General features: G+C 42.8%; 7 protein-coding genes across 11 annotated transcripts; 4 read left to right on the top strand and 3 right to left on the bottom strand.

Moving 5' to 3' along the window:
* The first annotated feature begins 100 nt into the window (after positions 1-100).
* LOC138127543 (uncharacterized) lies at positions 101-4,237 on the top strand. 3 transcript variants are annotated; one of them, XM_069043586.1, is made up of 6 exons: positions 101-221; positions 281-603; positions 946-1,960; positions 2,047-2,223; positions 2,271-2,363; positions 2,418-4,237. In XM_069043586.1, the coding sequence occupies exons 3-6, from the start codon at positions 956-958 to the stop codon at positions 3,120-3,122; spliced, it is 1,980 nt and encodes a 659-aa protein (XP_068899687.1). In that variant the 5' UTR covers positions 101-221; positions 281-603; positions 946-955; the 3' UTR covers positions 3,123-4,237. The 3 variants fall into 3 exon arrangements, with proteins under 3 accessions (XP_068899687.1, XP_068899685.1, XP_068899686.1); XM_069043584.1 differs by having other exon boundaries at positions 102-221; positions 281-713; XM_069043585.1 differs by lacking the exon at positions 101-221 and having other exon boundaries at positions 275-713.
* Ada3 (transcriptional adaptor 3) lies at positions 4,006-6,105 on the bottom strand. Its single transcript, XM_069043619.1, has 8 exons — positions 5,781-6,105; positions 5,550-5,725; positions 5,273-5,500; positions 5,057-5,226; positions 4,901-5,004; positions 4,734-4,852; positions 4,523-4,687; positions 4,006-4,466 (listed from the first exon to the last, which is right to left on the bottom strand). The coding sequence occupies exons 1-8, from the start codon at positions 5,962-5,964 to the stop codon at positions 4,284-4,286; spliced, it is 1,329 nt and encodes a 442-aa protein (XP_068899720.1). The 5' UTR covers positions 5,965-6,105; the 3' UTR covers positions 4,006-4,283.
* Positions 6,106-6,264: 159 nt separating this feature from the next.
* RecQ5 (RecQ5 helicase) lies at positions 6,265-10,374 on the top strand. The gene is made up of 8 exons (XM_069043578.1): positions 6,265-6,535; positions 6,594-7,455; positions 7,812-8,054; positions 8,153-8,362; positions 8,415-8,526; positions 8,576-8,857; positions 9,341-10,040; positions 10,092-10,374. The coding sequence occupies exons 1-8, from the start codon at positions 6,436-6,438 to the stop codon at positions 10,166-10,168; spliced, it is 2,586 nt and encodes an 861-aa protein (XP_068899679.1). The 5' UTR covers positions 6,265-6,435; the 3' UTR covers positions 10,169-10,374.
* A 544-nt stretch (positions 10,375-10,918) lies between these two features.
* Positions 10,919-12,096, bottom strand: LOC138127599 (ubiquitin-conjugating enzyme E2 L3). Its single transcript, XM_069043674.1, has 3 exons — positions 11,887-12,096; positions 11,571-11,666; positions 10,919-11,522 (listed from the first exon to the last, which is right to left on the bottom strand). The coding sequence occupies exons 1-3, from the start codon at positions 11,911-11,913 to the stop codon at positions 11,181-11,183; spliced, it is 465 nt and encodes a 154-aa protein (XP_068899775.1). The 5' UTR covers positions 11,914-12,096; the 3' UTR covers positions 10,919-11,180.
* Positions 12,097-12,282: 186 nt separating this feature from the next.
* On the top strand, positions 12,283-13,530 carry slx1 (Nuclease slx1). 2 transcript variants are annotated; one of them, XM_069043660.1, is made up of 5 exons: positions 12,283-12,666; positions 12,714-12,765; positions 12,815-13,000; positions 13,052-13,105; positions 13,165-13,335. In XM_069043660.1, the coding sequence occupies exons 1-5, from the start codon at positions 12,494-12,496 to the stop codon at positions 13,168-13,170; spliced, it is 471 nt and encodes a 156-aa protein (XP_068899761.1). In that variant the 5' UTR covers positions 12,283-12,493; the 3' UTR covers positions 13,171-13,335. The 2 variants fall into 2 exon arrangements, with proteins under 2 accessions (XP_068899761.1, XP_068899760.1); XM_069043659.1 differs by having other exon boundaries at positions 13,052-13,530.
* A 3,820-nt stretch (positions 13,531-17,350) lies between these two features.
* LOC138127570 (uncharacterized) lies at positions 17,351-20,105 on the top strand. 2 transcript variants are annotated; one of them, XM_069043630.1, is made up of 2 exons: positions 17,351-19,574; positions 19,625-20,105. In XM_069043630.1, the coding sequence occupies exons 1-2, from the start codon at positions 18,768-18,770 to the stop codon at positions 19,892-19,894; spliced, it is 1,077 nt and encodes a 358-aa protein (XP_068899731.1). In that variant the 5' UTR covers positions 17,351-18,767; the 3' UTR covers positions 19,895-20,105. The 2 variants fall into 2 exon arrangements, with proteins under 2 accessions (XP_068899731.1, XP_068899732.1); XM_069043631.1 differs by having other exon boundaries at positions 19,625-20,097.
* LOC138127567 (uncharacterized) lies at positions 20,065-21,459 on the bottom strand. Its single transcript, XM_069043626.1, has one exon. It carries the CDS (start codon positions 21,208-21,210, stop codon positions 20,098-20,100), a length of 1,113 nt encoding a protein of 370 aa, XP_068899727.1. The 5' UTR covers positions 21,211-21,459; the 3' UTR covers positions 20,065-20,097.
* Positions 21,460-22,101: the final 642 nt, after the last annotated feature.

A 22,101-nucleotide genomic window follows, 5' to 3' on the forward strand; every position in this document is an offset into this window, starting at 1 on the left:
CGCTCATCTGAGCCAATTTAGCTTGATTTGTCGCCGTGATTGGCCCAAACCGGTTCAATCGACGAGGAGCAAGAAAGTTGGAACGAGGTAGATGGCGAGGATTGGTCGCAAGGGGGCGCTCCCCGCGCCGATTTTCCCCCAAAAATTAAAATAAAACAACCGTGGCAGCCTTTTCGGCACGTTTGAGGGAAAACCAGAAAACGAGGTGGGAACGGTGATTTGTGGGTGGCTGATTATGGCCGATGCGGCACGTCAGTTTCATTCATTTTTGCTGTTACAGAGGGCGTTGCTCCGAGTTCATTCACAAACAGCTGAATCGATCTTATACAGCGGGTCCGTAAATCGATGGGAGAATTGCACGGTGGAACGAAGGGCGGCGAACGAGACGTTTGGGACCAGTCGTGTGTGAGATTGACCTAGAGACAGCTGTTTACGATCTTGCAATAATGGCCGACGAGTCTTGCCCCTGCCGTGTTTTAAAAATGTTTCGCGAGAAAACCGATTTCTGTCCGATCGAGGAGGTAATTTAAAAGTGACGATGGAAACGAATGGAGTGCGTCGTGACCGTAACAAGTTGCAACATGTAAAGGTTACCAACATTTGGTATGACTGGATTTCGTTTCGTAATTAGATATAAACAAAAAACCCTAATATAAACAAAAGTGAAGTCTGGAAGGCGCCAGTCGACTCTATCCAGGACTCCAGCGACAAATGTGAGTCCACCTCTAGGATAATCGATTCGGAAGGAGCTAATTACACCCCCCGCTGCCGTGACCTAATTTCCAATAATAACAACAAACTCGGCGTATTTATTTTTCGATTTATTTATTGCTTCCCGACGGAAGAAAAAAAAACGCGATTTGGGGATTTTCGGCGCGGTGTTGGTACCGACTTAACCTAGAAATTCAAATATGCAATTGGGAAAATTGAATTTTTGGCTTTCAGGTGATCAAAAATGGATGATGAAGCCCCGAATCAACCGAAAAAAGAACGCAATTTTCCTACTTTGGACCTGAGCGATCAGTCCGGTCAGCTCACCCCGACCATCGGGCCGATCCTCGAGATCCAATCGCCAAAGACGCCGACTCTGTCGCGGAAACTGAAAGCGGTGAGCCTCGACTCGGACCCCCCGAAACAGTCCACGAGCCTGGAGATCTCGCGGGATGTCTTCTCCATGCCCAACACCCCCAAAAGACAAATCAAACACAAGCTCTCTTGCGAATTCGACGACGGCAATCACAAGACCACCCTCACGCCTAATTTCAGCTCAAACTTGAAGAAATTCGCGTCGAACAACAGCATCTCAGGCTCGCAGACGCTTAAAACTCTACCCGAGATAATGACACTGCAAGATTTTTCTGACAACAGGACTGAACCAGTCCGGATTAAGACCAAGGGGCTGCTGGAGAGGCGCGGTTCGAACGCCAGCTTGACCATCGACCTGGGCTCCAACTCGAGCATCGCCGAGAAACCCCCGTTCATCAGACTGAACGCCGCCAAGAGCGTCTCCAACCTGAACCTGTCCACTTTTGGGTCAGCAGACAAGTGCTCCTGTTCCATCATCGATCGGAAAGCTAGCGAGAGGAGGAAGTCGCAGGAGGCGTGCGGCAACTGCATCATTTACGAGTCGGTCCCCAGCAAGGCCAACGGCTGCAAGACCAACAAGTGTGGGGCCATTCCCAAGCGCTGCAGCTGCACCCCCGGCATCAAGTGCAGGAGGAAATCGCTCTCGAACGAGAACCTGTACGTGCCCCCGTGCGGATTCTGCCAAAAGGGGGCATGCAAGGAGTGCGCCACCAAGCACTGCAAGGGCTACAGGAAGGCGTGCTACCCTAGACAGCCAGATCTGGACACCTCGCAATTGCTCTCTGAAGATTTCAAGCTCCACCTGGAAAACGTTCAGTACTTGCAGACGGCAGGGAGCGTGCTTTCGATCACCGACCTGAAGATGGCGTGCGAGGTGAGCGTCACGTGACCAAAGAATCTGGTTGACAGATGTTGATCACGTGATCACTGTTACGCCACTACCGATTTGGTGTTTTTCAGGTGTCCAGAGTGCCGAAACTGCACTCGGAATTCTGGGAAGTCCCTCTGAATCTGCAGGAGAAGTGTTACGTCTCGGGGAGCCAGAGCCGTAACAGATACAAAGGCGTCCTGCCCAACGAGCACAGCCGGGTGCACCTGCCGGGGCCCCAGAGCTACATCCACGCCAACTACATCAAGGTATCGGTTCGGGTTATTGTTTGACAGTTTTGACGATTGTCGTTTAGGGCCCTGACTACACCGAGACCGCCTACATCGCCACGCAGGGCCCCATGACCCACACCTGCCAGGACTTCTGGGAGATGGTGTGGCACACGAACGTGAGTATGGGCGTGGCTCGCGTCGACACGTTACCGATTGTCGCTTTTGATTAGTGCGTGCGCATCGTGATGCTGACTGGGCTGGTCGAGAAGGGGCGGAGCAAGTGCGAGCTGTACTTCCCGTTGGGCAAGAAGGATCAGTCGGCTTCCAAGACGTTTTTCTACGTGAAGACCACGCGCGAACGCGACAAATTCACGTTTGACACCAACCGCAACAACCAGCTCGAAGAGGAGACGTTCAAGTTCGAGGAGGTGAGCGAGGTGGAGTACGGCCCGTTCAAGATCAGATACGTCAAAGAGGAGATCCTCGACGAATGCTCGATTCGCCACCTGGAAATGACCAACGCCGACAAGAACGAATCGCGAGCCGTCCGGCACTACTGGTTCCCCAACTGGCAGGACCACAAGATGGCCAACCCCGAGCAGCTGCTGAAGATGGCGCTGCACCTCCTCAACGACAATAACAAGGCCGAGACGCCGGTCAAACCGAGGGTGAAGCCGACGAGGAGGGAGAGGCGGAGGTCGAGCGAGGGCGCGGCCAAAGTCCCGCCCATCGTGGTGCATTGCAGCGCCGGGATTGGCCGCACCGGCTGCTTCATCGCGATACTGAACGGGATACAACAGTTGAAGACCAACTTCAACGTCGACGTGTTGGCCATCTTGTGCTCGCTCAGGCTGAACAGGGGGGGCATGGTGCAAACGGCCGAGCAGTACGAGCTGATACACAGAGTGCTGAATTTGTACGTAGATTCCATGTAGGACCACCGAGGATAATCAAAAAGGGGGCGGGGCGACATTCCATGACGGTATTTTTTTTTTTTATTTATTTTATTTATTTCTCTTTGACGGTTGGTACGTGTCGAGCTGCTCTAGTTTAGCAAGTGGTTGTTAGAAGCGCGACGTTTCGGTCGCAGTAATCCTCCTTCAGGATACAATATCTAAAAATCCATGATAATCATTTGTATAGAATATATATGTGATAATTTCTAGGTATAAGCGGATTATGTGTAAATAATGTTCGTTTTTTTATTTCAATATTTTTCTGTTTTGTTTTTTGTCTACTATTTTAAAATATTTATTACGACACTTATAGAATTTTATATGAAAACAAGAGATTTTGTATTTTTAATCGTCGACGGTCCGTTTAACGTACGCGGTGTCCCAATTGACACATTCAAAAGATCGACGACTCTGTTTTTCAGTTTGACATATCACGTGACAATGACACTTAAACGCAGTATTTCTAGTTGGGACACTCGGTACGACAACGTGAGATTCGTATTAACCGTCGCAGTCTTTATTGGACAAATTGTACGAAAGTACTTTACAAAGATGCCATTCTTGAATTCCTAGCAATATTTTTTAAGTGATTTTTTTAGGTTAAGTTCATCTCATCGCACAATTGTGATTGTCAGGTTGGCACCATTAACTCTCATACTTTTGTTAACGGTCATTCAACACACGCAGTGGTGCCAATTTGAACTCAAAAAAAAGAGTGATTTTTTTACCAAGACCTTACCACTTTTAAGGATAAAAAAACACGAAAATTTCTTAGAATATTCAATAGATGTTGTCTGTATTTTTCCGTTGAACCCATTTCGTTGCGTGCGCGCGTGACCTCTCCCAGTACAAATTAAAACAGTTTGTCGGTGTCATTAATTTAATTGTCTTACGTTAACTATTAGAAGTGTTACGAATGTGTCTAGATTATAATGTAAAGTAAAAAAATAATTCGGTTGTGCCATACGGCGGGATCTAGGTAATTTAGTGAATGAGGCGAAGTGGCACAATCACGACAAAACAACTTCAAACACCAAATATCAGACTAATTTGTAAATTAATATGTGTCAAAAATTATATATAAGAAGAATCTCGATGTGTGTTTCAATTACCGTAGGTAGGGGGCGCTCTCATCGCGACTCAAGCTTCGTGTAATTCTGACACTTCCTTCTGCAATTTAAACTGTTGCTTCAACAGCGCGTCCGTTTGCACTTCGTATTCTTTCAGGGCTTTGGTGAACGTCGCCTTGTCGAAATCTTCGTCTTTAGCTTGTTGAATCTGTTTCTGTTTTGTCAGCAAAACTTTATTGTACACCTCCAATACCTGAAACAACAAATCGACGTTGAAGCGGGGAATTTTGATTCGCGCGGTTGACCAACCTGGTTGTCAACTTTGTCCAAAGCCGCTTTGATCTCTTGCCTCTTCAAGTCTTTGGTAACGATGGCTTTCAAACGTTTCAGTTCTTCAACGTTGTACTCGTTGACGGCTGCCAGTTCCTGCTGGCACTTCTTGATTTCTTGCAAAATCTCGTCGTCGGGCATATTCTGCAAATGGAACGTCAAAATTTGGCCGAAAACGAGACACGTTTACCTTTGACAGATCCTCGACGCTCAAAATTCCCTGCTCGACTAGATCTTTCTTGAGGCGACGGTCCATGCAGATGGCAGCACGAGCGCCGCCAGCAGACTTGATTATATTCAAATCGGAAGCTGAAACACAACACTTACTCTCCAATCATTGAATAAAAACACAATTACGTTTAAGCTTTCCGGTGACTCCCGGAAAAGACGTCATCACTTTCTCCTCGATCAAGGCAGCCAATAAGCGTTGAGTTTTCGGGTTAGAGAACGTGTCCACCATCCTGCAACACAAGAGACAATCTGATTGGTCGACCGACTTTACTGAGCACTCACGCGCTCAGTCCGTTTTTCTTCAGGTCCATTCCCACAGATTTCGAGCCCAGACCCAGCTCCTGCTCCATCCCGGTAGTGCTGTCGTTCCACTCGTTGGCATAGTAGTCGCCGAGTTCAGGTATTTTGACGTCGATTTCTTGGGAACACTCGTCGATCAATTTGTCGATGAACTGCAACAAAAATGACAGATTTGACTGACACCATCTCAAAACTTACCATCATGTGCGAGTTGGTGATGGGGGCGCAGTAGGGCTCCACCGTCGCCCAGAACTTGTCCGAGGTGTCGTTTTTCGGTAGATTGATTTTGGGGATTTCGTGCCGCAGAGGCACGTCGCCGATCAGGCTGTTGACAGGTAGAGGGTAATGTCGTTTGATTGGTCTGGCTCCATTCTTCAAGTCACGGTATTTCGTCTTGTCGTCGGGACGCTTCCGCTTCAACGATCCCTGAATTATACAAAACGAATAAGCGAGTTTGAGATGTTGGGTTGGCTACCTTGTCATATGATTTTCCCTTTCTGTCGCGTCTCTCCTCCACTTTATCAATCGATTCAATTTCTCCCCTTAGGTAGCGATTTCTGACGGCGCACGTCGATATCAACTTTTCAAAGTCGAGCTGGAGTTGGTCCAAGTCGTCCATGTTGACACCGTCATCGTCGCTTCGCCCCAAAACTGAAAACGACGACTCTTCAGTCAACAGAAAAAGTGAGGTTATGTTATTGAGTACTGGCTGAATATCGCGGCAATAATTTAGCGTTTTCGGACTGCCTGATCAGTGGTAGGTTATTGATGAAGCTCTCGGTGTCTGTTGTTGATTGTTCGTGGCGTGAAGACGTAGCAATGTCTTTTGCTTTTGTTCCATGTCGGTTGGTTGTTCCCTTCTGCATCACGTATCGTTTTATTCCATTCATTCTTAGACTACCAGAAAGTGCTAAAAATAATAACGAAACTCCGAAATTTAAATAATACAAAACTCCTCATTAAAATCTGGGGTTCTAGTTTGTTTATGTTGACAAAATTAACATAAATACAAGTTGACAGATCTGTTGTTGCATGGCAGTTTAGGGATTTTTGGAAAGTTACTAAATATTCTGACAGAATGTAAATATTATTTGAAAACTGAACACGTTTTGTTGTAAATAAAAATAAATGTAACCTTTAGCCGAACGAATTAAAATTTAGCGTCAAGGTTTCTGTTATTCTTCTATTATTAAGGCAAAAAAAACAGTTTTCAATCCACATTTGTATTTACACTACATCCATTCCCACGTTGATTTGTCATTTGACAGAAGTTAAAATGACATTTGAACATTACCGCGTTTCTTATGGAATTATACGATAAAACTGCTTTTTAAATTATATTTCTATATTGTAACGATAAAATGGAAGAACAAGAAATACTGAAAGGTTTGAAGGAAACTTTTAAGTTCGATAGTTTCAAATCAAACCTTCAGCAAAGCGCAATCCAAGAAATCTGCCGAAGTGAGTATTGCATCTCTTATTTCAGCACACTGATGATCCAGTAATGTGGCATTTTTAGGGAAGAACGATGTGTTGGTATCTATGCCAACAGGCTCGGGCAAATCTCTCTGTTATCAACTGCCCGCTGTTTTGCACTCAGATCAAATAACCATCGTGTTTTCGCCGCTTTTGGCCCTGATCAAAGATCAGATTGACCATTTGCAAGCCCTAAGAGTCAGAGCCGCCTCCCTCAACTCCAAAACACTGAAAGCCGAACGCGAGACACTTATCGCCGACTTAAAATCGAAAAAACCCTTGACAAGGTTATTATACATAACACCAGAACAAGCAGCCACGCATACGTTCAAATCGCTGTTCGATAATCTGGTCAAATTCGATAAAGTCGCGTACATCGTGGTAGACGAGGCGCATTGCGTCAGCCAATGGGGCCACGACTTCAGGCCTGACTACTTGAAACTAGGCGAGCTGAGGACGAACTGCACCGTCCCGTGCATCGCCTTGACAGCTACGGCGGGTGCGGATGTCACTAAGGACATAATTCACAATCTCCGACTCACGAACAGTCTGAAAGTGTTCAAGACGTCCTGCTTCCGGTCGAATCTGTTTTATGACTTGTTCTATGAGAACATGTTGGAGAATTCGTACTTGCATCTGAAGCACTTCATAAATGAGTGCTTGGCGGGGGACGAGGACGTGAAGAAGGAGGACAAGGGGTGCGGGATCGTGTACTGTCGAACTAGGGAGCAGACTGAGGCTGTATCGTACAAGTTGAATTGTTTGGGGGTGAAGTCGAGGTGTTATCACGCGGGGTTGAAGAATAAGGAGCGGTTGGAGTGTCAGGAGGAGTGGCAGAAGGGGGAGTATCCCGTGATTTGCGCCACTATCAGTTTCGGAATGGGCGTGGATAAAGCTACGGTTAGGTAATCACAAAAAAAGTCTTGCTTTTTACAAATACCACTCCATTTTTTAAGTTAAGTTTTATGTTGGTGAAAACCGGTGTATTCTAAATAGAGTGACGATATCTTCTGAACGTATATAATGCTATGACGTAAATGACCTTGCCGGTTTTGGATTATTTTGTCTGGTTGATCCAAATTTTTTAAACATCGAAGGCCCCAAACGGAAAATCTGTTCACTTTTGTTTTTTTTTTTAGTATTTTCTACAGAAAATGATCAAACTTCAGTCATTACGAGAATCTTTGAAACTGTAACCATCGAATATTGTCCCTTCTAATGTGAAGTTGACCGCACATTAACAACATCTTTGTCACTTTAGATTCGTGGTGCACTGGAGCGTTCCGAAAGACCCCGCCTCTTTCTACCAGGAATCGGGTCGCGCAGGTCGCGACGGCAAACCCTCCAGATGCCGCATCTACTACAGCCGCAGCGACAGCCGCGCCATCGAGTTCCATCTGAGCCACGACTTGGCCAAAACGAAAGACAAAGAGTCGAAACGGATCAAAGCCGAGACCGCCATCAAGAGCTTCAAAAAGATGGTCGAGTACTGCGAGAACGCGAAGTGAGTATTGCAACATTCGCGACTTCCACCTTGCGACAAATCAATCAAACCTTTTCCCACTCGAAACGCAAGCAAACAATCTAGGCCCCATTTTACAGCGCTTGTCGTCACAAGTTGTTCACCGACCACTTCGGGGAACCCCCGCCCCCGTGCGTCGACAATTGCGACTTCTGCAAGGACAAGAAGGCCGTCCAGAAGATGGTGGAGGAGTTTCACATGAAATGCATCGAGTACAGCAGCTCGGCTTTCAACGTGAAGGACACTGACTACGCGGAGATGTACGGCGGGGGACGCAAGGGACAGCAGGAGTGAGTCTCGAGTGGGTAATGCAGATTCCTGTGATTGACGATTTGTTTGTAGCGAGGCGCGAGAGTACGGCAGCGATTACGACAGCGAAGCGAGGGAGGCGAAGGCGAAGAAGGAGACGAACGATCTGATCCAGAAACAGTTCGCGTTGAGAAGGAGCTCACAGGTTTTGGACGATTCTTTAAGAGAATCACGTGACTGGGGATTTCTTGCAGGAAGTGTCTCAAAAGACGATCGAGAAGTTGTTTTCTGGCAGGTCGCGAGTCACGGCAGCGGCGTCCACTTCTAGTAAAGTTAAAGGGTTGACGTTGGCAACTAGGGAACAGTATTTGAGTAAAATTATTGAGGTTCTTCATGATAATTACAAGGGGTGCGTGGAGGAGGAGGATCAGACGATGGACAAGAAGGACGTGCAGGACTGCGCCGTCGAGATGGAGTATTCGGTTTTCACGAGCAACACGACGATGACCATGTACAGGAACGGTGTCGCGAAAATGGTTTGTTTAATTTTTTTTGTTTTGCGATTATTTTGTAATTTGGGTAACGAATCATGTTCACCAATGGCACGGGGTTAACGAACGTTTTAGTTTTAAGCTCATAAAGGCGTCGTATTGAAAAACAACCGTGTTTTTTGAGTGGCAGTAAATTTTTCGTGGGTAAAATGCCAGTTGGTGTTTAGGATATTTCGTTTTGTATTCGAGCGGGTTGGTATGAGATAAGTTACTGTTCGAGGGGTCTGTACCAACCTAACCGTGCCAAAATCCCCATGCAACTGTCATTTCCCAGCTTAGTCGAATTTGTTGTTGAAAAAGCGCATTTTCTGGAAAAGTTGTTGGTTTGGTGTTAAGTGCGTGCAGAACCGAAACTGCCCCATCGAGGAACACCGTGCTAAATGGCAATTTTTCACACAACGTACGCCGTTGAAAAGCGAGTTATTTTTAGAACGTGTCCTGTTGACACACATTTCCCATCATTTCCAGATTTCCTCGATAAAACGATGCACTGATGACAAGATCGTGTACGAAACTCTACTGACTTTCACCCCAAAACCGGCCAAATATGAGACACTGGGCGACTTATTCAGGAACATCGAAAAGGAGCAGAGGCAAAGAGCAAAGACTGGAAGCAACGACGAGTCGGACTTAAAACCGCAGAAAAGTGACGGTTTTCAGACGGCCCGGCAAGTATTGGACGGCAACGGGAGGAAACAACAGTCTTTGATTGGAGATTTCTTCAAGAAAGCGAGGGAGGAAAGTGAGGTTAAGTCAGATGAGATGGGTGACAAGAAGAATCGCGACATGAAAACGCTGTTTGGAGACGAGTCCGACGACGAAGAGGCGAAGAAAGTGGAGGTGGAAGTCGACCACGAGAAGAAAGACAGGAAGAGGAGGCACGACGACTCGAAGCACAAAAGACAAGAGAAGAAGCAGAAACTGGGCGAGTCTTCCATCGACAAGGAGTACGAGAAGTTCGTCGAGTCGGTCGAGACGAACGGAGAAAAGCGGGGCGAGCACAACGGCGAAAGCAGCAACAAAAGTAAAAAGAATAGACTGAAAAAGACCGAAATCGGGAATCTCGTCGTCAAATTGCTTACGCCGGCGTACGTGGAGAGGCGATTCGAATCTCGTGACACGTTCAAGAGCACAGCAAGAAACATCTCACACGCTTTAATCGATAAAGGTAACACGGGTGAAATAAAAACGAAATGGTATTTTAATTGATTGCTTCCAGATGAAAACGAAATCAAAGAATACGTCGAAAACTTCCTCAAGAAAAACGACGAAATTACGTCACAGACAGTGTTGTGAAGTTAGTTTTGTACAAGACAAACTGCGTTTGGAGTTATTTTTCTAATGAAGGTTCCTTTCGTATTGTAAAGTGCATACCAATAAGGCAAAAAGATTTATCGTACCTGTGTTAAGGGTTTCGTTTTTTCTAGAATGATTAGCATAGTGTTAAGCCATTTTCTGATAATTTTACTAAGATATACTTAAATATAAGTTGTTCTGTTTGACGGATGTGTTTTCTGAAGTCGGGAGATTTCGGCAATCGAGAATTCTGCTCGGCGCCTTTCCGCAGATGGACATTCGCGTGATACGCTTGTCGAATTTGTTTTTTGTTGCTTCAATTTGATAGGGAAATTCAAGTGATAATTATTCAGTAACTTTATTTAAACTGTTTTTTATAATTAATAATATGTTAATAACACACTTTGGAAATTATTTATCTGTACACGTCACACAACCTCAAAAAGCGAGATATTATTTTAAGCAAATTAATAGTTTTGAGTTGTAGAAAGGGAATAATTATCAAAGTTTGATGTATCAGTCGCTTGTTATAATTTATCTTGAATGCTGACTGTTCAGGACTTCACAAATATTTTATTTTCCAGAAACAGAACGCTAGGTGGAAGTTCCGATTTTCTGTGGGAACTTGAGCAACTAATTTTAGTCTTTTCAAGTCAATTTATTTACTTTAGACAGCACTAGTTGACTGAAGAGATACTAGACTGCAACATATTTCCTCAACCCGGTCCTTCTGGAAGAATCTACGTCGGCAAAATTTTACCTCTTTATTGAAATTATTTTACATAAGCATTTTGCAAATTAAATAGTCTATCCCACGACATACAAACAGAAATCCACTCACTTATAGTAATAGTAAAGAAATTATAAAGAGAGACCATGAAATAAAGTGAGGTAACACATAAAAATAATTTCAACGGTCATTATGTAAGTTACACTTCGTGCATCCGCCGAGTGTGCCTGAAAACCTATCGTGGATAAAAAAAATTTAAGTATAATCACAGTTCGGTGTCAATTAATCCGTCGGTCTCTTCTCGCTGTGCTTTTTCGTGAACTCTTCGGCATTTTTCGTGAACTTTTTTTTGTCTTTCAAGTACTCTTCGGCCAGATCGGCCCTGAGCGGGTGCTCCGGTTCCGGTTCGTTGACGAGGGCCACCAGCGCCTGGATCACCTGATCCGTCTTCGTAGCCGGCTTCCAGTTCTCGGCGCTGATTATCGGGAGGCAAACCTGTCCTTTTTCATCTATGTTTGGATGGTATATCTTCGTTTTGAAGTTGATTTTCGGAGGCTTAAACGGATATTCGGCAGGAAAATTTATCTCTATTTTAAACGCGCCCTTATTGTACGGAGGGTTATCCTGAAGAAGGTCAGGTCAGACGGGTGAAACGCTCGCTCTACTACTCACCGGAACTATTAAACCTTGCCATGTCAGGATGTTCGTTTCGTCAACTTGTATGTCACGGAATGATCTTAGTCCTGAGTTTCTTATATCTCCAAGTTCCTAAAAATATCGACGTGCGTGACTCACCCCGTATTAACCGAGTCAAGGTCACAGATTTGGGGGGTTTTGTGGAACTCCCAAAGCTGTTCACGCGCTCCGCCACTCGATCAGGACGTCTCCCACGATCATTTTACGACGAAAGTGGGGAAATGACGTTAAAATCGAGCGCGACGGCTGCATTTGGACCCTCCACTCGGAAAATAAACCAAAAAATACTCACTTTTTGTAACCTCCTAGTGGCTGCCATTTTGTCTAAATTTTTTTAGCGAATCACTAATGCAACAGGGTTTTAACTATGTACAAATACACTTCGACGAACAATATTCAGTTAAAATTAGACGTTTAATATCAAAAAAAGCACTTGTAATGGTATAGAAAAGATATAATGTTTTAATCGCCCATTACTCCCGTCCTTGCACTAAAATTTGACAGATGGACAAGGTGACCAACCGTCGAAAGAACGAAAACACCATGAAAACACTACGAGGTCAGCTGCTTGCTGTTTTTATCGCCGCCGCACAATCTCTGTTTGTTTTTTCCCTTATTTACACAGTATTATCTGATAATCACATATTCAGACGTTCATTCAACGGAACAGAGATCGAACAACTCCAACCACAAAAACACTACACTTCAAATGCCTTCACTTGATTGACCACAAAAAAACATATCTGTCGCTCTAATTACCACAGAATAATTATTAAATGCTGGTAATTAATAAGTTATTGTCATTTTTCGATCAAATCAATTTATTACACGATTTTAATCGAAAAACCTGGCGACGACAAAATCTCCAAGTAATTTGAATTCGGTAAACATAACCTCAAATGGCCAATATTGTCGAACACTTTTACGGAGTTTACTTGTTGTATTGTACGAACCCGAAGTATGTGGGGCGCGTCTACATCGGCTACACAGTGGACCCGAATCGTCGAGTCAAGCAGCACAACAAAGGGAGACAAGCTGGGGGCGCGTGGAAGACGAGCAAAAGGGGCCCTTGGTACACTTCAATTCTCCTGTCTATATTTTTGTAATGTATTTTTTTAGGGTGATGGTGTTGATTGTGCACGGTTTTCCCAATAATGTCTCAGCTCTGAGGGTATTTTTTTTTTTGCCTGACTTGTTAAATATGCAGATATCTATTCCAGTTTGAGTGGGCTTGGCAACACCCCCACACATCTCGCCGCCTCCATCACGTTTCCAAGAAAAAACCGAAAGAGAAGGTTTATGATTTCACCCTGAGGGTGTTGTCTGAGATGCTTTTGGTAGGACCCTGGAATCGACTCCCATTAACCATCAGATGGTTGAACAATGATTTTGTCAAAGAATTGCTAGTAGTCAATGTACAATCTTAGTAGATAACTTGATGATTTGAGTTTTTTTAGAAACCCCCACCAATGCATATGCCCATTTGCTATGGTCCTGTTATCAGTAAAAAAGTACCTTCAAGTTTGAGCCATACCAGTGAAGAAACAATCATTTTTTGTCACTTTTGTAGGGATGATGTTGTGGGAGGGATGAAGTGTTTGAATCCTGAGTGTACAGTGGTGGGACATGTGATATGTTTTTCCAAATGTTTCATTAAAGAGAAGGGGGAGTATGTCCCAGTGGAAGGGGAGTGTCCTGGGTGCCTCAAAGTGTACTTATGGGGGGACCTGGTGCGCAAGTTTAGAGGGTGCTACAACAGCGAGGACGTCATGATTAGGACAGAAGCGGGAGATGATTTCTATGGTTCAGATTCCGATTAACTTATTTTCTCAAAATTGTCTTAATTTATTAATGATTGTGATTAATAATAATTAACTCGAAACATGTATGGTTTGTAAGAATTTTGAATAAAACATGACTCGATCCAAAAACTGAATTTCGTTTTTTGGGATTTATTCAAGTCAAACTCGGAGGAGATTCGTTAAATAAAAAAGAAGACAAAACGTCCCTGTTCGTTTCAGCTATATCAACTGCAGAACCCACGTTTCAGGGATCTAACTATGACGAATTGAGAATAAAAGATCACTTTTCCATAGATTTAACTGGTGGAATTCAGTTGCAACAATTGTGGAGGCGCCGTGTTATTATTTCAATAAAAATAGTGATATGTCTCTTAAACATTGAGCTAGATCTAGTCCGAAAGTCGCATTTTGTAGATTTATCTATGATGAGTCAAATGCAAGAAACCTCACAACTCTTATCTCCAACAGCGTTTAACAAAATTGCATTTATATAATTACAGTTTCCTGTAATTGTTTTTCCTCAAAATGTTATTCTATAAATTCGGCTTTTCGAAGCCTCCTTTTCTTTCAAAAGTTGACATTTATTTTAAAACTTTTATAAAATAATTATTGCTAAAATGCCTCTCACAGATGACGAAACCAAAATCAGAATTATCGTTGATTCAAATAACACTTGCTCTACTTTTTTTGCGTTCGCAATTCTGTAATTAGGTACTATGGCGGACAATAAATTTAGGCCGGCAAATTTCTGACATTTCAAAAAAGTCAATGCAAGCGACCATTTATTGTCATTATGACTGATGTGTCAGTTTCTCAAACTGAAGGTTTTCAAGCTGTTTGGCGTTTCCTTCGCCCTTTTCGTAACTTACAGATCATGACGCACTAGCATAACTGATTTGTAGTAGCACTTCTCTCTGGTGCACGCTTCTTTTCCCGATTTTAATTTTGATTATCGCTGTCACGATGACAAGAATGACAAAAATCGAAAATGGGGTTAGTTGAACATAATGCCAGCTTCACATTTTGATGTCAAGCCAATGACAGGCCGGTCTAAATTTATTGTCCGCCATAGTACCCGAGAAAATTTTATTTTATCGCAAAAATGGTGTAGGCGCCGGGCACGAGTTTCAACAAAATGAACGATCTCTCACTTGTTGCTTGAGCTAGATCAAATTTGGAAACTGTGATTTGTTGATCTAATTATGAAGAATTGAACGCAAAAAACCGCATGGTTTTATGTCTAAAGTTGGAGAAAACTGCCTCTCAATAGTTCGCGAAAGCCCCGCAGTATTTATGTAGTGAAAATAGCGATATTTCGTTAATGATTTCAGCTAGATCAAATCTGAAAAGTGCATTTCGTAGACTTGATTATAACGAATCGAGTGCGAAAAGTCGCAAAACGTTTAATTTTTAATACTGGCTAAGAAATCCGCATTTAAACAGTGCACAAAAATGGTGGCGGCGCCGGGAAAAGTATTCATAAAAAGATTTATATCTTCCTTATGGTTTGAGCTGGACCACATTTGAAGTAAATGCTTCAAAAAATTACAAAAAATCATTCAGTGTTGTTCAAAGTGAGCAAAAAAGAATTTTACACTTTCAATAAAGGAAGCACACTTTCTTTTTAAAGCTAACAGAGTTTACTTGCTTTTCTTATCGCAAAAACAGGAAGAACCACATCCATACATAATTATGAAATTTAATTTTGTTATTTATTCATTTGTATAACTTTTTCAAATTGCTACATCACAAATTAATTGATTTGGACGTGTCACAGAGGATTTTAAAATAATTTCGAGATCACCTTACGAGTATATCGACGAGATTTTAATTTATCTTATTTACTGAAAGATTTTGTAATAACCCAGATATCGCCAGTCTTCCGCCAAAATTCAAACATTTGAATTATCGAAAGAAACCGGTGAAATTGAACGAATTGGCCATGGCGTGTGGCGTGATCGTGCTCGAAGCGTTAAAACCTCTACGTTGTGTGCCATAGATAAGAGAGTGTGTTTTGTACAAAATGGCGGCAGACTAGCGGTGCGACTTTACATGACACTACAAGAAATACATAACAACACAATAAATTTGTCTACCAACCTCTTGAGGAGGGTAGAAAAAGCAGTTCCCCTTGGGTTGGAACCAAAATACATAACTAATAAATAACAACAACTGCCGCGCAGAAGCTAACCTGAAATACAAGATCAAAGCGGCACCGTGAAACAAATGATATAAGCCGTTCACGATTGTTTTAAACATGCAGCCTTTTTACTCAATTCAGGGTTGTCACCTTTCAACTCTTCGCAGTACCGAATCAGGGCCATTTTTCACTCTCTGTGCTCTACAAAGGCACCTTTTCAAATTTTATGCGTTAATTTTTCAACACAAACGCAAATGACAGTTATGCGCAATGACAGCGCCGATGACCTTGCACGGCTCGACATTGCCAACCTATATTGTGAAATGCACTTTCAATAGTTTCAATTGCCCTAGCGACGTTGTCGTCCAAGTCCCTGCGACACCTAACTCGTTATGGGTGCAGTGCCCTCGATTTGTGTCCTCCGAAACACCCTTGCAAGTCCCGACACCAGATGAACCAGAAGCCTTCCACCGAGGGCGGTCGAGAAGCTACACGCCAAGGTCACACGTCGTGAAAAAGTCTCGCAGATCCCCCCGTCGGCAATCTCACGTCGGCCCTTTTGGTGTGTTCTTGTTTTTCATTGCAACGTGGAAAATCTGCCCCACGCGTCTAACAAAAAAATATCTTGGCCTGCTGCGTGTTTAAAACAATCGTGACGGCTTATACGGTACCTAGTTTTTAGTTACCTATTGCGTTGCTGCGATTTTTATTTTCACTTTCTGTGAGTTTTTTCTTTAACTGAAAGCTGCAGAACAATTTTTGTTACAAAATCGTGGTCTACATATGTTAAGCCATGCTATGCTACTAAAACGCCTATCCGTCCTTTTTGACACACCCGATATAAATGCAATAACTGTCTTCCTTTCTGATATTTTTAATCTCTTATCTAAGATTTCTATTACCCCTGCACCAAGAGATAAACAAACTAGTGGAGGTATGGCTAACGAAGATAATCCCGATGCACTAAATACTAAATAATAATTTACTGATAGATAATCCAATTCCAATTTTATAAAAATATATGTAACTTTTTCTGTATACATACAAGCATTTTTATAGATATTTTTCCATTTATAACATACAGGGTGTTTTTGAAATGCGTGCCCAAATTTTAACCACGAGCTACTGGCTTCATGTAGAACTCGGAAAAAAGATCTAAAAAATTCTGTCAAAAAATAAAATGACATTTATTTTTTGAGCTACAGTTTTTTTTAATTGCTTTTAGTCTTCAACGTTGTCAAACAACCTCGTAGGTAAAATTTCGGCACATTTTAAAAATACACCCTGTATATCATATTTTATAAAACGTACACCAATGCGGTTTACTTGTTTTAAAGCATATTTCCTATAGGTTACTTCGCATTGGCGTACATTTTATAAAACATGATATACAGGGTGTATTTTTAAAATGTGCCGAAATTTTACCTACGAGGTTGTAGGACAACGTAGAAAACTAAAAGCAATTTAAAAAAATTGTAGTTCAAAAAATAAATGTAATTTTATATATATTTTATAATATTTTGAAGCTGCAGATAATTCTGTTATCATGAAATTTATTTTGATCGTATTGTTTATTGTCACGGAACATTTCCTACAAATGAATGCAGACCTGTTGGAAATAAACACATTATCATTATTATTTCTTTGGAATAATCCATAACGTGTGTCTTGTCACAGTTGCAACCGCATAACATTCGTTCGAAAAGTTTTCACAATTGATGATTCACCTCATGACTTATTTATTTAAAAGCTCTTTCTAACAGCTCACTAGGTACATTATACTCCCCTCGACACTGTCAAAATCGAAACAAATGAATTGGATATTTCGTAAATCATAAGTTTGATGAAGCGTGGTAGTTTAAAACTCGTTACGACAACTCCAAGAATCGTGTGATTTATTCTCTTGCAGTCGACATGGCCGACTTTAAACTCCTGAAACTGACATGCAGAATAGGAAAATTCTTCGCCATAACTCCCTCTTGCGACGCCACCACAACAGACAGTGTTAAGTTCAAGTGTTATCGCGTGCTGCTCATAGGTCTTGTAGCCGCAGGCCTGACAACATACGCAGTCCAAGAGTATCTGTACGGAGACTCGCACAACATATCCGCCATTCTCTTGTTTCTGGACAACATCGTCCTCTACGGCACCAACATGTACATCATGGTGGCTCTGGGTTTCTGGAAGAGGCGCTCTTGGAGCGACCTCATCCAGAATCTGAAATCCAACAAGGATCTAGTGCACGAAGAAGCGAAATCAATCTGTACCAGACTTCTTGTTCCGAATTTGATCGAAATAGCCATCTTGGTGGTCCAAGCCGTCACCTCCGCCCTAACAGTTCAAGGCCTGGAAGAAATGAAGAGAACCAGTTTGCACTTCTTGCAATGGTACCTCCAATTCTTCAACAAGTTTCTTCTCTACGTCTTGGTGAAGATGCTGAGGGCGCGCTACCGCGGCCTGAAACACCAACTGTCGACCAGCTTCCTCCACAAGAACCACGACCTCACCTTTTTGGTCAAACAAGTCGGGGCGAAAATCTACTCGTTGAAGAAGTGTGTCGACATCTACAACGAAGTCTTCGGCTGGCTCATGGTCCTGATCATCTCCTTCGCGACTCTGGAGGTCCTGAAGTGGATACCTGTCATAATCCTCCTCGCCAGAGGGAAAGCACAGGTCCAGGCGTCGCTCCTCGCCGGGATCTTGAACACTTCGTTTCATTTTGTGAGTTGGTGTGTCTCCGGGTTTGATATGTCTTGAGTGGTTGCAGGTCTGGACCTTGATGGTGATCCAGATGTGTGAAGCTGTAGACCAGGAGAACGACGCCATAATGGGGCTGACCCACGATGCGGTGTGGAGTCTTCACCACGACAGTTGGGACAAGAAGTTGAATCTGAGCGAACTCGCGAGGATGATCTCGACGAGCTCTCCTCAATTCACAGCTGCGAATTTTTTCGTGGTGAAGAAATCCACCATTTTGGATATTCTAGGGACGATTGTCACGTTCTCAATCATTGTGATCCAGTTTGAGACGTCGTAGAAACTGGAATGGGTGTTTTGACAGTTATTTGGACAAAATGGGTCTTCGGTTGTTACGCACGTTTTTGTCTAGTTCGAACAAATATTTTAAATGCATCGACACGTAATAGCTTTTCCGATACATTATCCCATCACACCAAATACTCGTAGTCCTGTGTTATTAGTCCTTTGTAGGACACACCAGATCGATGCGAAATGGATTTCCACCTCTTGGACGTGATTCTAACCGCTGGAAAATTTTTTGCCTTGACTCCACCATCCACAAAACGACACACCCACACTTTCACACACAAAATCTACAAAGTACTAGTTTTTGCAGTTCTAACTTCCGGAGTAGCGATTTCAATCGTCAACAGAAACTTCTACAGAAACTTTCTCCACATCAAAGCTACAGTTACTCTTCTCTTAGACCTCGTGCTCTACGCTTTCAACGCTTACACCATGATTGTCCTCAATTTTTGGAAGAGGCACTCTTGGGACAATCTCTTTGGAAAACTGCGCGCGAGCAACTTCGCCCAAATCAAAAGTGGTACCAACTTCAAGTACTTCCTGGCCGCACATTTGGTACACCTTTCGATTGCCTCTTACACTGTTTTCGTTGCGTGCCAGAAAGACTGCTTGGAGTTTTTCAAACAGTACAATGTGGAGTTTGTACAAGAGTACTTGTTGTTCTTGTACAAATGTTTGCTGTTTGCGGTGGCTCAGATGGTACTGACGCGGTACAAAGACCTGAACAAATCTGTCTCGGACCAAATGAGGCAACGATCAAGACCAACTGGTAGAGTGTTGCTTCTCCAAATAAAGAAAGTGGAACACTCATTTTGTCTCTTGAGGAAAACTGTCGCAGTCTTCAACGATATGTTCGGATGGCCTTTTGCACTCATCATTTCTCACACTTCTTTGGAACTGCTTGACATTATAGACAGTACCATCTATCCAGAACGCGACATCGACTTTGCTCTGCTAATCACAGAAAATCTGCTACGAGTGAGCTGGAATTTTGTCAGTTGGGGTAACTTCCGTGCACACTTGTTCTAACAACTTTTTTCTAGATTGGTACAACAGTTTTGGTTGTAATGTGCGACTCTGTCACTCAAGAAGCAGCCAAGATGGTGACGCTCACCTACGATCTGAGGTGGTACCTTCATGGTACTACCCCAGATGAGAAACAAGAAGTCTACGAGTTCACAAATTTGGTTCTGGAGCATTTGCCCCAATTCACAGCTGCAAATTTTTTCGAGGTTGGGAGGTGGACGATTTTGAGCATGTTGGGTACCATCAGTACTTTTCTCATCATCATGATACAGTTCCGGAACGGATAGAACTACAGAGGAGTCTCTTGGTCTTGTTTATCTACTCTAAATCTATCTCTTAGGAAGGATATATACTCTAGAAGCTTTCTCAGAAGTGGTACCTAGTGATATGACACTATAGTTTTGCTAGATTGTAGATAAATAAATAAACACTTTTATTCTTATAACTTGTATTTATTTAGACAAACTCTTTTACAAGTACGAAGAATATTCTATTGGTGCTTGTCTTTATTTTGCCCTATGGAAAACTGGAGTACCACCATGAGAAAGGAGGCGCTGGTTTCTAGCACACTCAGCAGATTAGATCTTCCGATGTGGAAGAACCCTGCGGCAGTAAACTCCGGAAGATTTTCTCCAACGACTTCGGTGAGCTCGTACAACTCCTTCCGTTGCTTTGGGGAAGCGTCCTCGAAGAGCCACCGGATCTGGTAGACTTGCAAAAAAATCTTGCGGGCCTCTCTTGACACATCGTCGCACAACAAGATCATCCTGACTGTTACGACAGTGATCGTTGCGAATCTTCCACCTAGAAGAATGAAGGTTTCGGAGGGTGAGAACGGAACGTCCGAAAACATGAACAAGATGGCGTTGAGGAACTGGACGGTGGTGTAAGCGATGATGAGGAGAAGAGGCCATCCGAACAAATCGTTGAACATTTCTTGCGTTGTCCTCAGGAAAATCATGTGCGTCACTGTTTGGCGGACGAGTTTCAAGGGAATTGTCTTCGAGATGTTCTTCAGGCGTCTTCTGTAGCTGAGATGAGTCTTGAGGAGAGAGTTCAAGCGCTTGTACCTCACCAGGAACATCTTGAGGATCTCGTTTGTGAGAAGTTTGAAGAAGAACTGGACGTAGATCTGCAACTCTCGCAGTCCGTATCTGGCGAAGAAGCTCCACTGGATGTGGGTGAACCAGAGGCAAGAGCAATACCCCAGGAAGACACCATAGATGGCGTTCGACACGAAGAAACTTATCTTGCCTGACAGTTTCTTCCCTCCAGAGCTCTCCACTTTGATTTTCTTTGATAGATTGCGGAAGAGGTCAAACCACAAAGATCTTTTCGAGAAGTTTAAAGTGATCATGGTGTAGAAATTGAAACCATCCAAAACTGTTTCGACGATGTAGGCCATAGTGAATTTCATTGGGTTGTCTTCTTTGAAGAAATTGTTCTCGATTAGCGAACTGATCGAGGCTAGTATGAAAAATACGAAAACGCACAAAATGTATATTTGTTGGGAAAAACTTGCGTTTTTTGTGTTGGTCGACGATGGAGTCACTGCCAAAAATTTTCCCATTTTGAAAATCAACTCTACCGTTTTGAAACCCATTTCGTTTGCACAAATATACTCGATGGTGTTTTGGTTATAGAACAAAACTTTTATTTTAGTGGAAACAAGCGACTAAATGTAAAATCAATAGCAGATTGAAGCAAATCCGTGTTTGTCGGGGAGTAATATCGCTTTTTGCTTTATTCATCAGTTCTTTTCAACTCGAGTTAGACTTTCGTTGAGAAGAAAAACTTGACGTTCTGTTTGGTGGACTGGAAGGATTGTGAAAAAAAAAAGAAAAAAAAAAGGGGGAACCGAAGACGAAGACCGATATCGTTTTCGGCGCTATGTTTCTACGCTGCCCACGAAAAAGAGTTACTTCTTGTCCTCATGGGAGTACGTAAAATTACCTTTTTCATTAAGGGTGCTTAAAAAGAATTTTTTCGGCTTCCAAAGCTTACTTTTCGGGGCTCCAAATGATCAGAGACTCGGCTTCGCCTCGAGCCCGAAGCCCAGTTGTCGCGCTGGAAAATACACCTACCGTACTCTAATTTAAATCACGATTTTGGGACGATAACGTGCAATCAGATATTAGGCGATCTACATATTTGTCCGGTCTTAAACTTCGTTAAGCTTTGTATTTTCCTAATCTACATAGGTTTACATGTTTTAAGTGTCCTAGTTTGATAAACATTGAAATATCTATTATTGCAAAGACCTAAATTATAAAACATTTTAACATTACTTGGATCTATTTGCATGATCTTTCACCGTACAGTAATGATCTACGAATTCACTAGATCACAGCTTTCTACTTTACCATCCTGCTGATAGTGTTGTATCAATATCAACTAATCCTCTGATTATTTTCTTACCCTTATTTTCACTTCTGATCCTCAAAAATGACTTACTTTTGTACAACTATCGTTATCAACACATTACTCTACATTC

Source organism: Tenebrio molitor, chromosome 4 (genome assembly GCF_963966145.1).
Source record: "Tenebrio molitor chromosome 4, icTenMoli1.1, whole genome shotgun sequence".
In the NCBI taxonomy this organism is placed as follows: domain Eukaryota; kingdom Metazoa; phylum Arthropoda; class Insecta; order Coleoptera; family Tenebrionidae; genus Tenebrio; species Tenebrio molitor.

Excerpts from the sequence above, each read along its gene's own strand:
- LOC138127570 (XM_069043630.1), top strand. The coding sequence starts at position 18,768 with ATGGATTTCCACCTCTTGGACGTGATTCTAACCGCTGGAAAATTTTTT. Across the intron at positions 19,575-19,624 it reads TACGAGTGAGCTGGAATTTT|ATTGGTACAACAGTTTTGGT; the intron begins GTCAGTTGGGGT and ends ACTTTTTTCTAG.
- Ada3 (XM_069043619.1), bottom strand. The coding sequence starts at position 5,964 with ATGAATGGAATAAAACGATACGTGATGCAGAAGGGAACAACCAACCGA. Across the intron at positions 5,726-5,780 it reads ATTGCCGCGATATTCAGCCA|TTTTGGGGCGAAGCGACGAT; the intron begins GTACTCAATAAC and ends CGTCGTTTTCAG. Across the intron at positions 4,688-4,733 it reads GCGTCGAGGATCTGTCAAAG|AATATGCCCGACGACGAGAT; the intron begins GTAAACGTGTCT and ends TTCCATTTGCAG.
- LOC138127543 (XM_069043586.1), top strand. The coding sequence starts at position 956 with ATGGATGATGAAGCCCCGAATCAACCGAAAAAAGAACGCAATTTTCCT. Across the intron at positions 2,224-2,270 it reads TCCACGCCAACTACATCAAG|GGCCCTGACTACACCGAGAC; the intron begins GTATCGGTTCGG and ends ATTGTCGTTTAG. Across the intron at positions 2,364-2,417 it reads AGATGGTGTGGCACACGAAC|TGCGTGCGCATCGTGATGCT; the intron begins GTGAGTATGGGC and ends GCTTTTGATTAG.
- RecQ5 (XM_069043578.1), top strand. The coding sequence starts at position 6,436 with ATGGAAGAACAAGAAATACTGAAAGGTTTGAAGGAAACTTTTAAGTTC. Across the intron at positions 8,858-9,340 it reads GGAACGGTGTCGCGAAAATG|ATTTCCTCGATAAAACGATG; the intron begins GTTTGTTTAATT and ends CATCATTTCCAG. Across the intron at positions 10,041-10,091 it reads ACACGCTTTAATCGATAAAG|ATGAAAACGAAATCAAAGAA; the intron begins GTAACACGGGTG and ends GATTGCTTCCAG.
- LOC138127567 (XM_069043626.1), bottom strand. The coding sequence starts at position 21,210 with ATGGGTTTCAAAACGGTAGAGTTGATTTTCAAAATGGGAAAATTTTTG.
- LOC138127599 (XM_069043674.1), bottom strand. The coding sequence starts at position 11,913 with ATGGCAGCCACTAGGAGGTTACAAAAA. Across the intron at positions 11,667-11,886 it reads CCACTAGGAGGTTACAAAAA|GAACTTGGAGATATAAGAAA; the intron begins GTGAGTATTTTT and ends CGATATTTTTAG. Across the intron at positions 11,523-11,570 it reads GGCAAGGTTTAATAGTTCCG|GATAACCCTCCGTACAATAA; the intron begins GTGAGTAGTAGA and ends GACCTTCTTCAG.
- slx1 (XM_069043659.1), top strand. The coding sequence starts at position 12,494 with ATGGCCAATATTGTCGAACACTTTTACGGAGTTTACTTGTTGTATTGT. Across the intron at positions 12,667-12,713 it reads ACGAGCAAAAGGGGCCCTTG|GGTGATGGTGTTGATTGTGC; the intron begins GTACACTTCAAT and ends GTATTTTTTTAG. Across the intron at positions 13,001-13,051 it reads ATTTTGTCAAAGAATTGCTA|AAACCCCCACCAATGCATAT; the intron begins GTAGTCAATGTA and ends GAGTTTTTTTAG.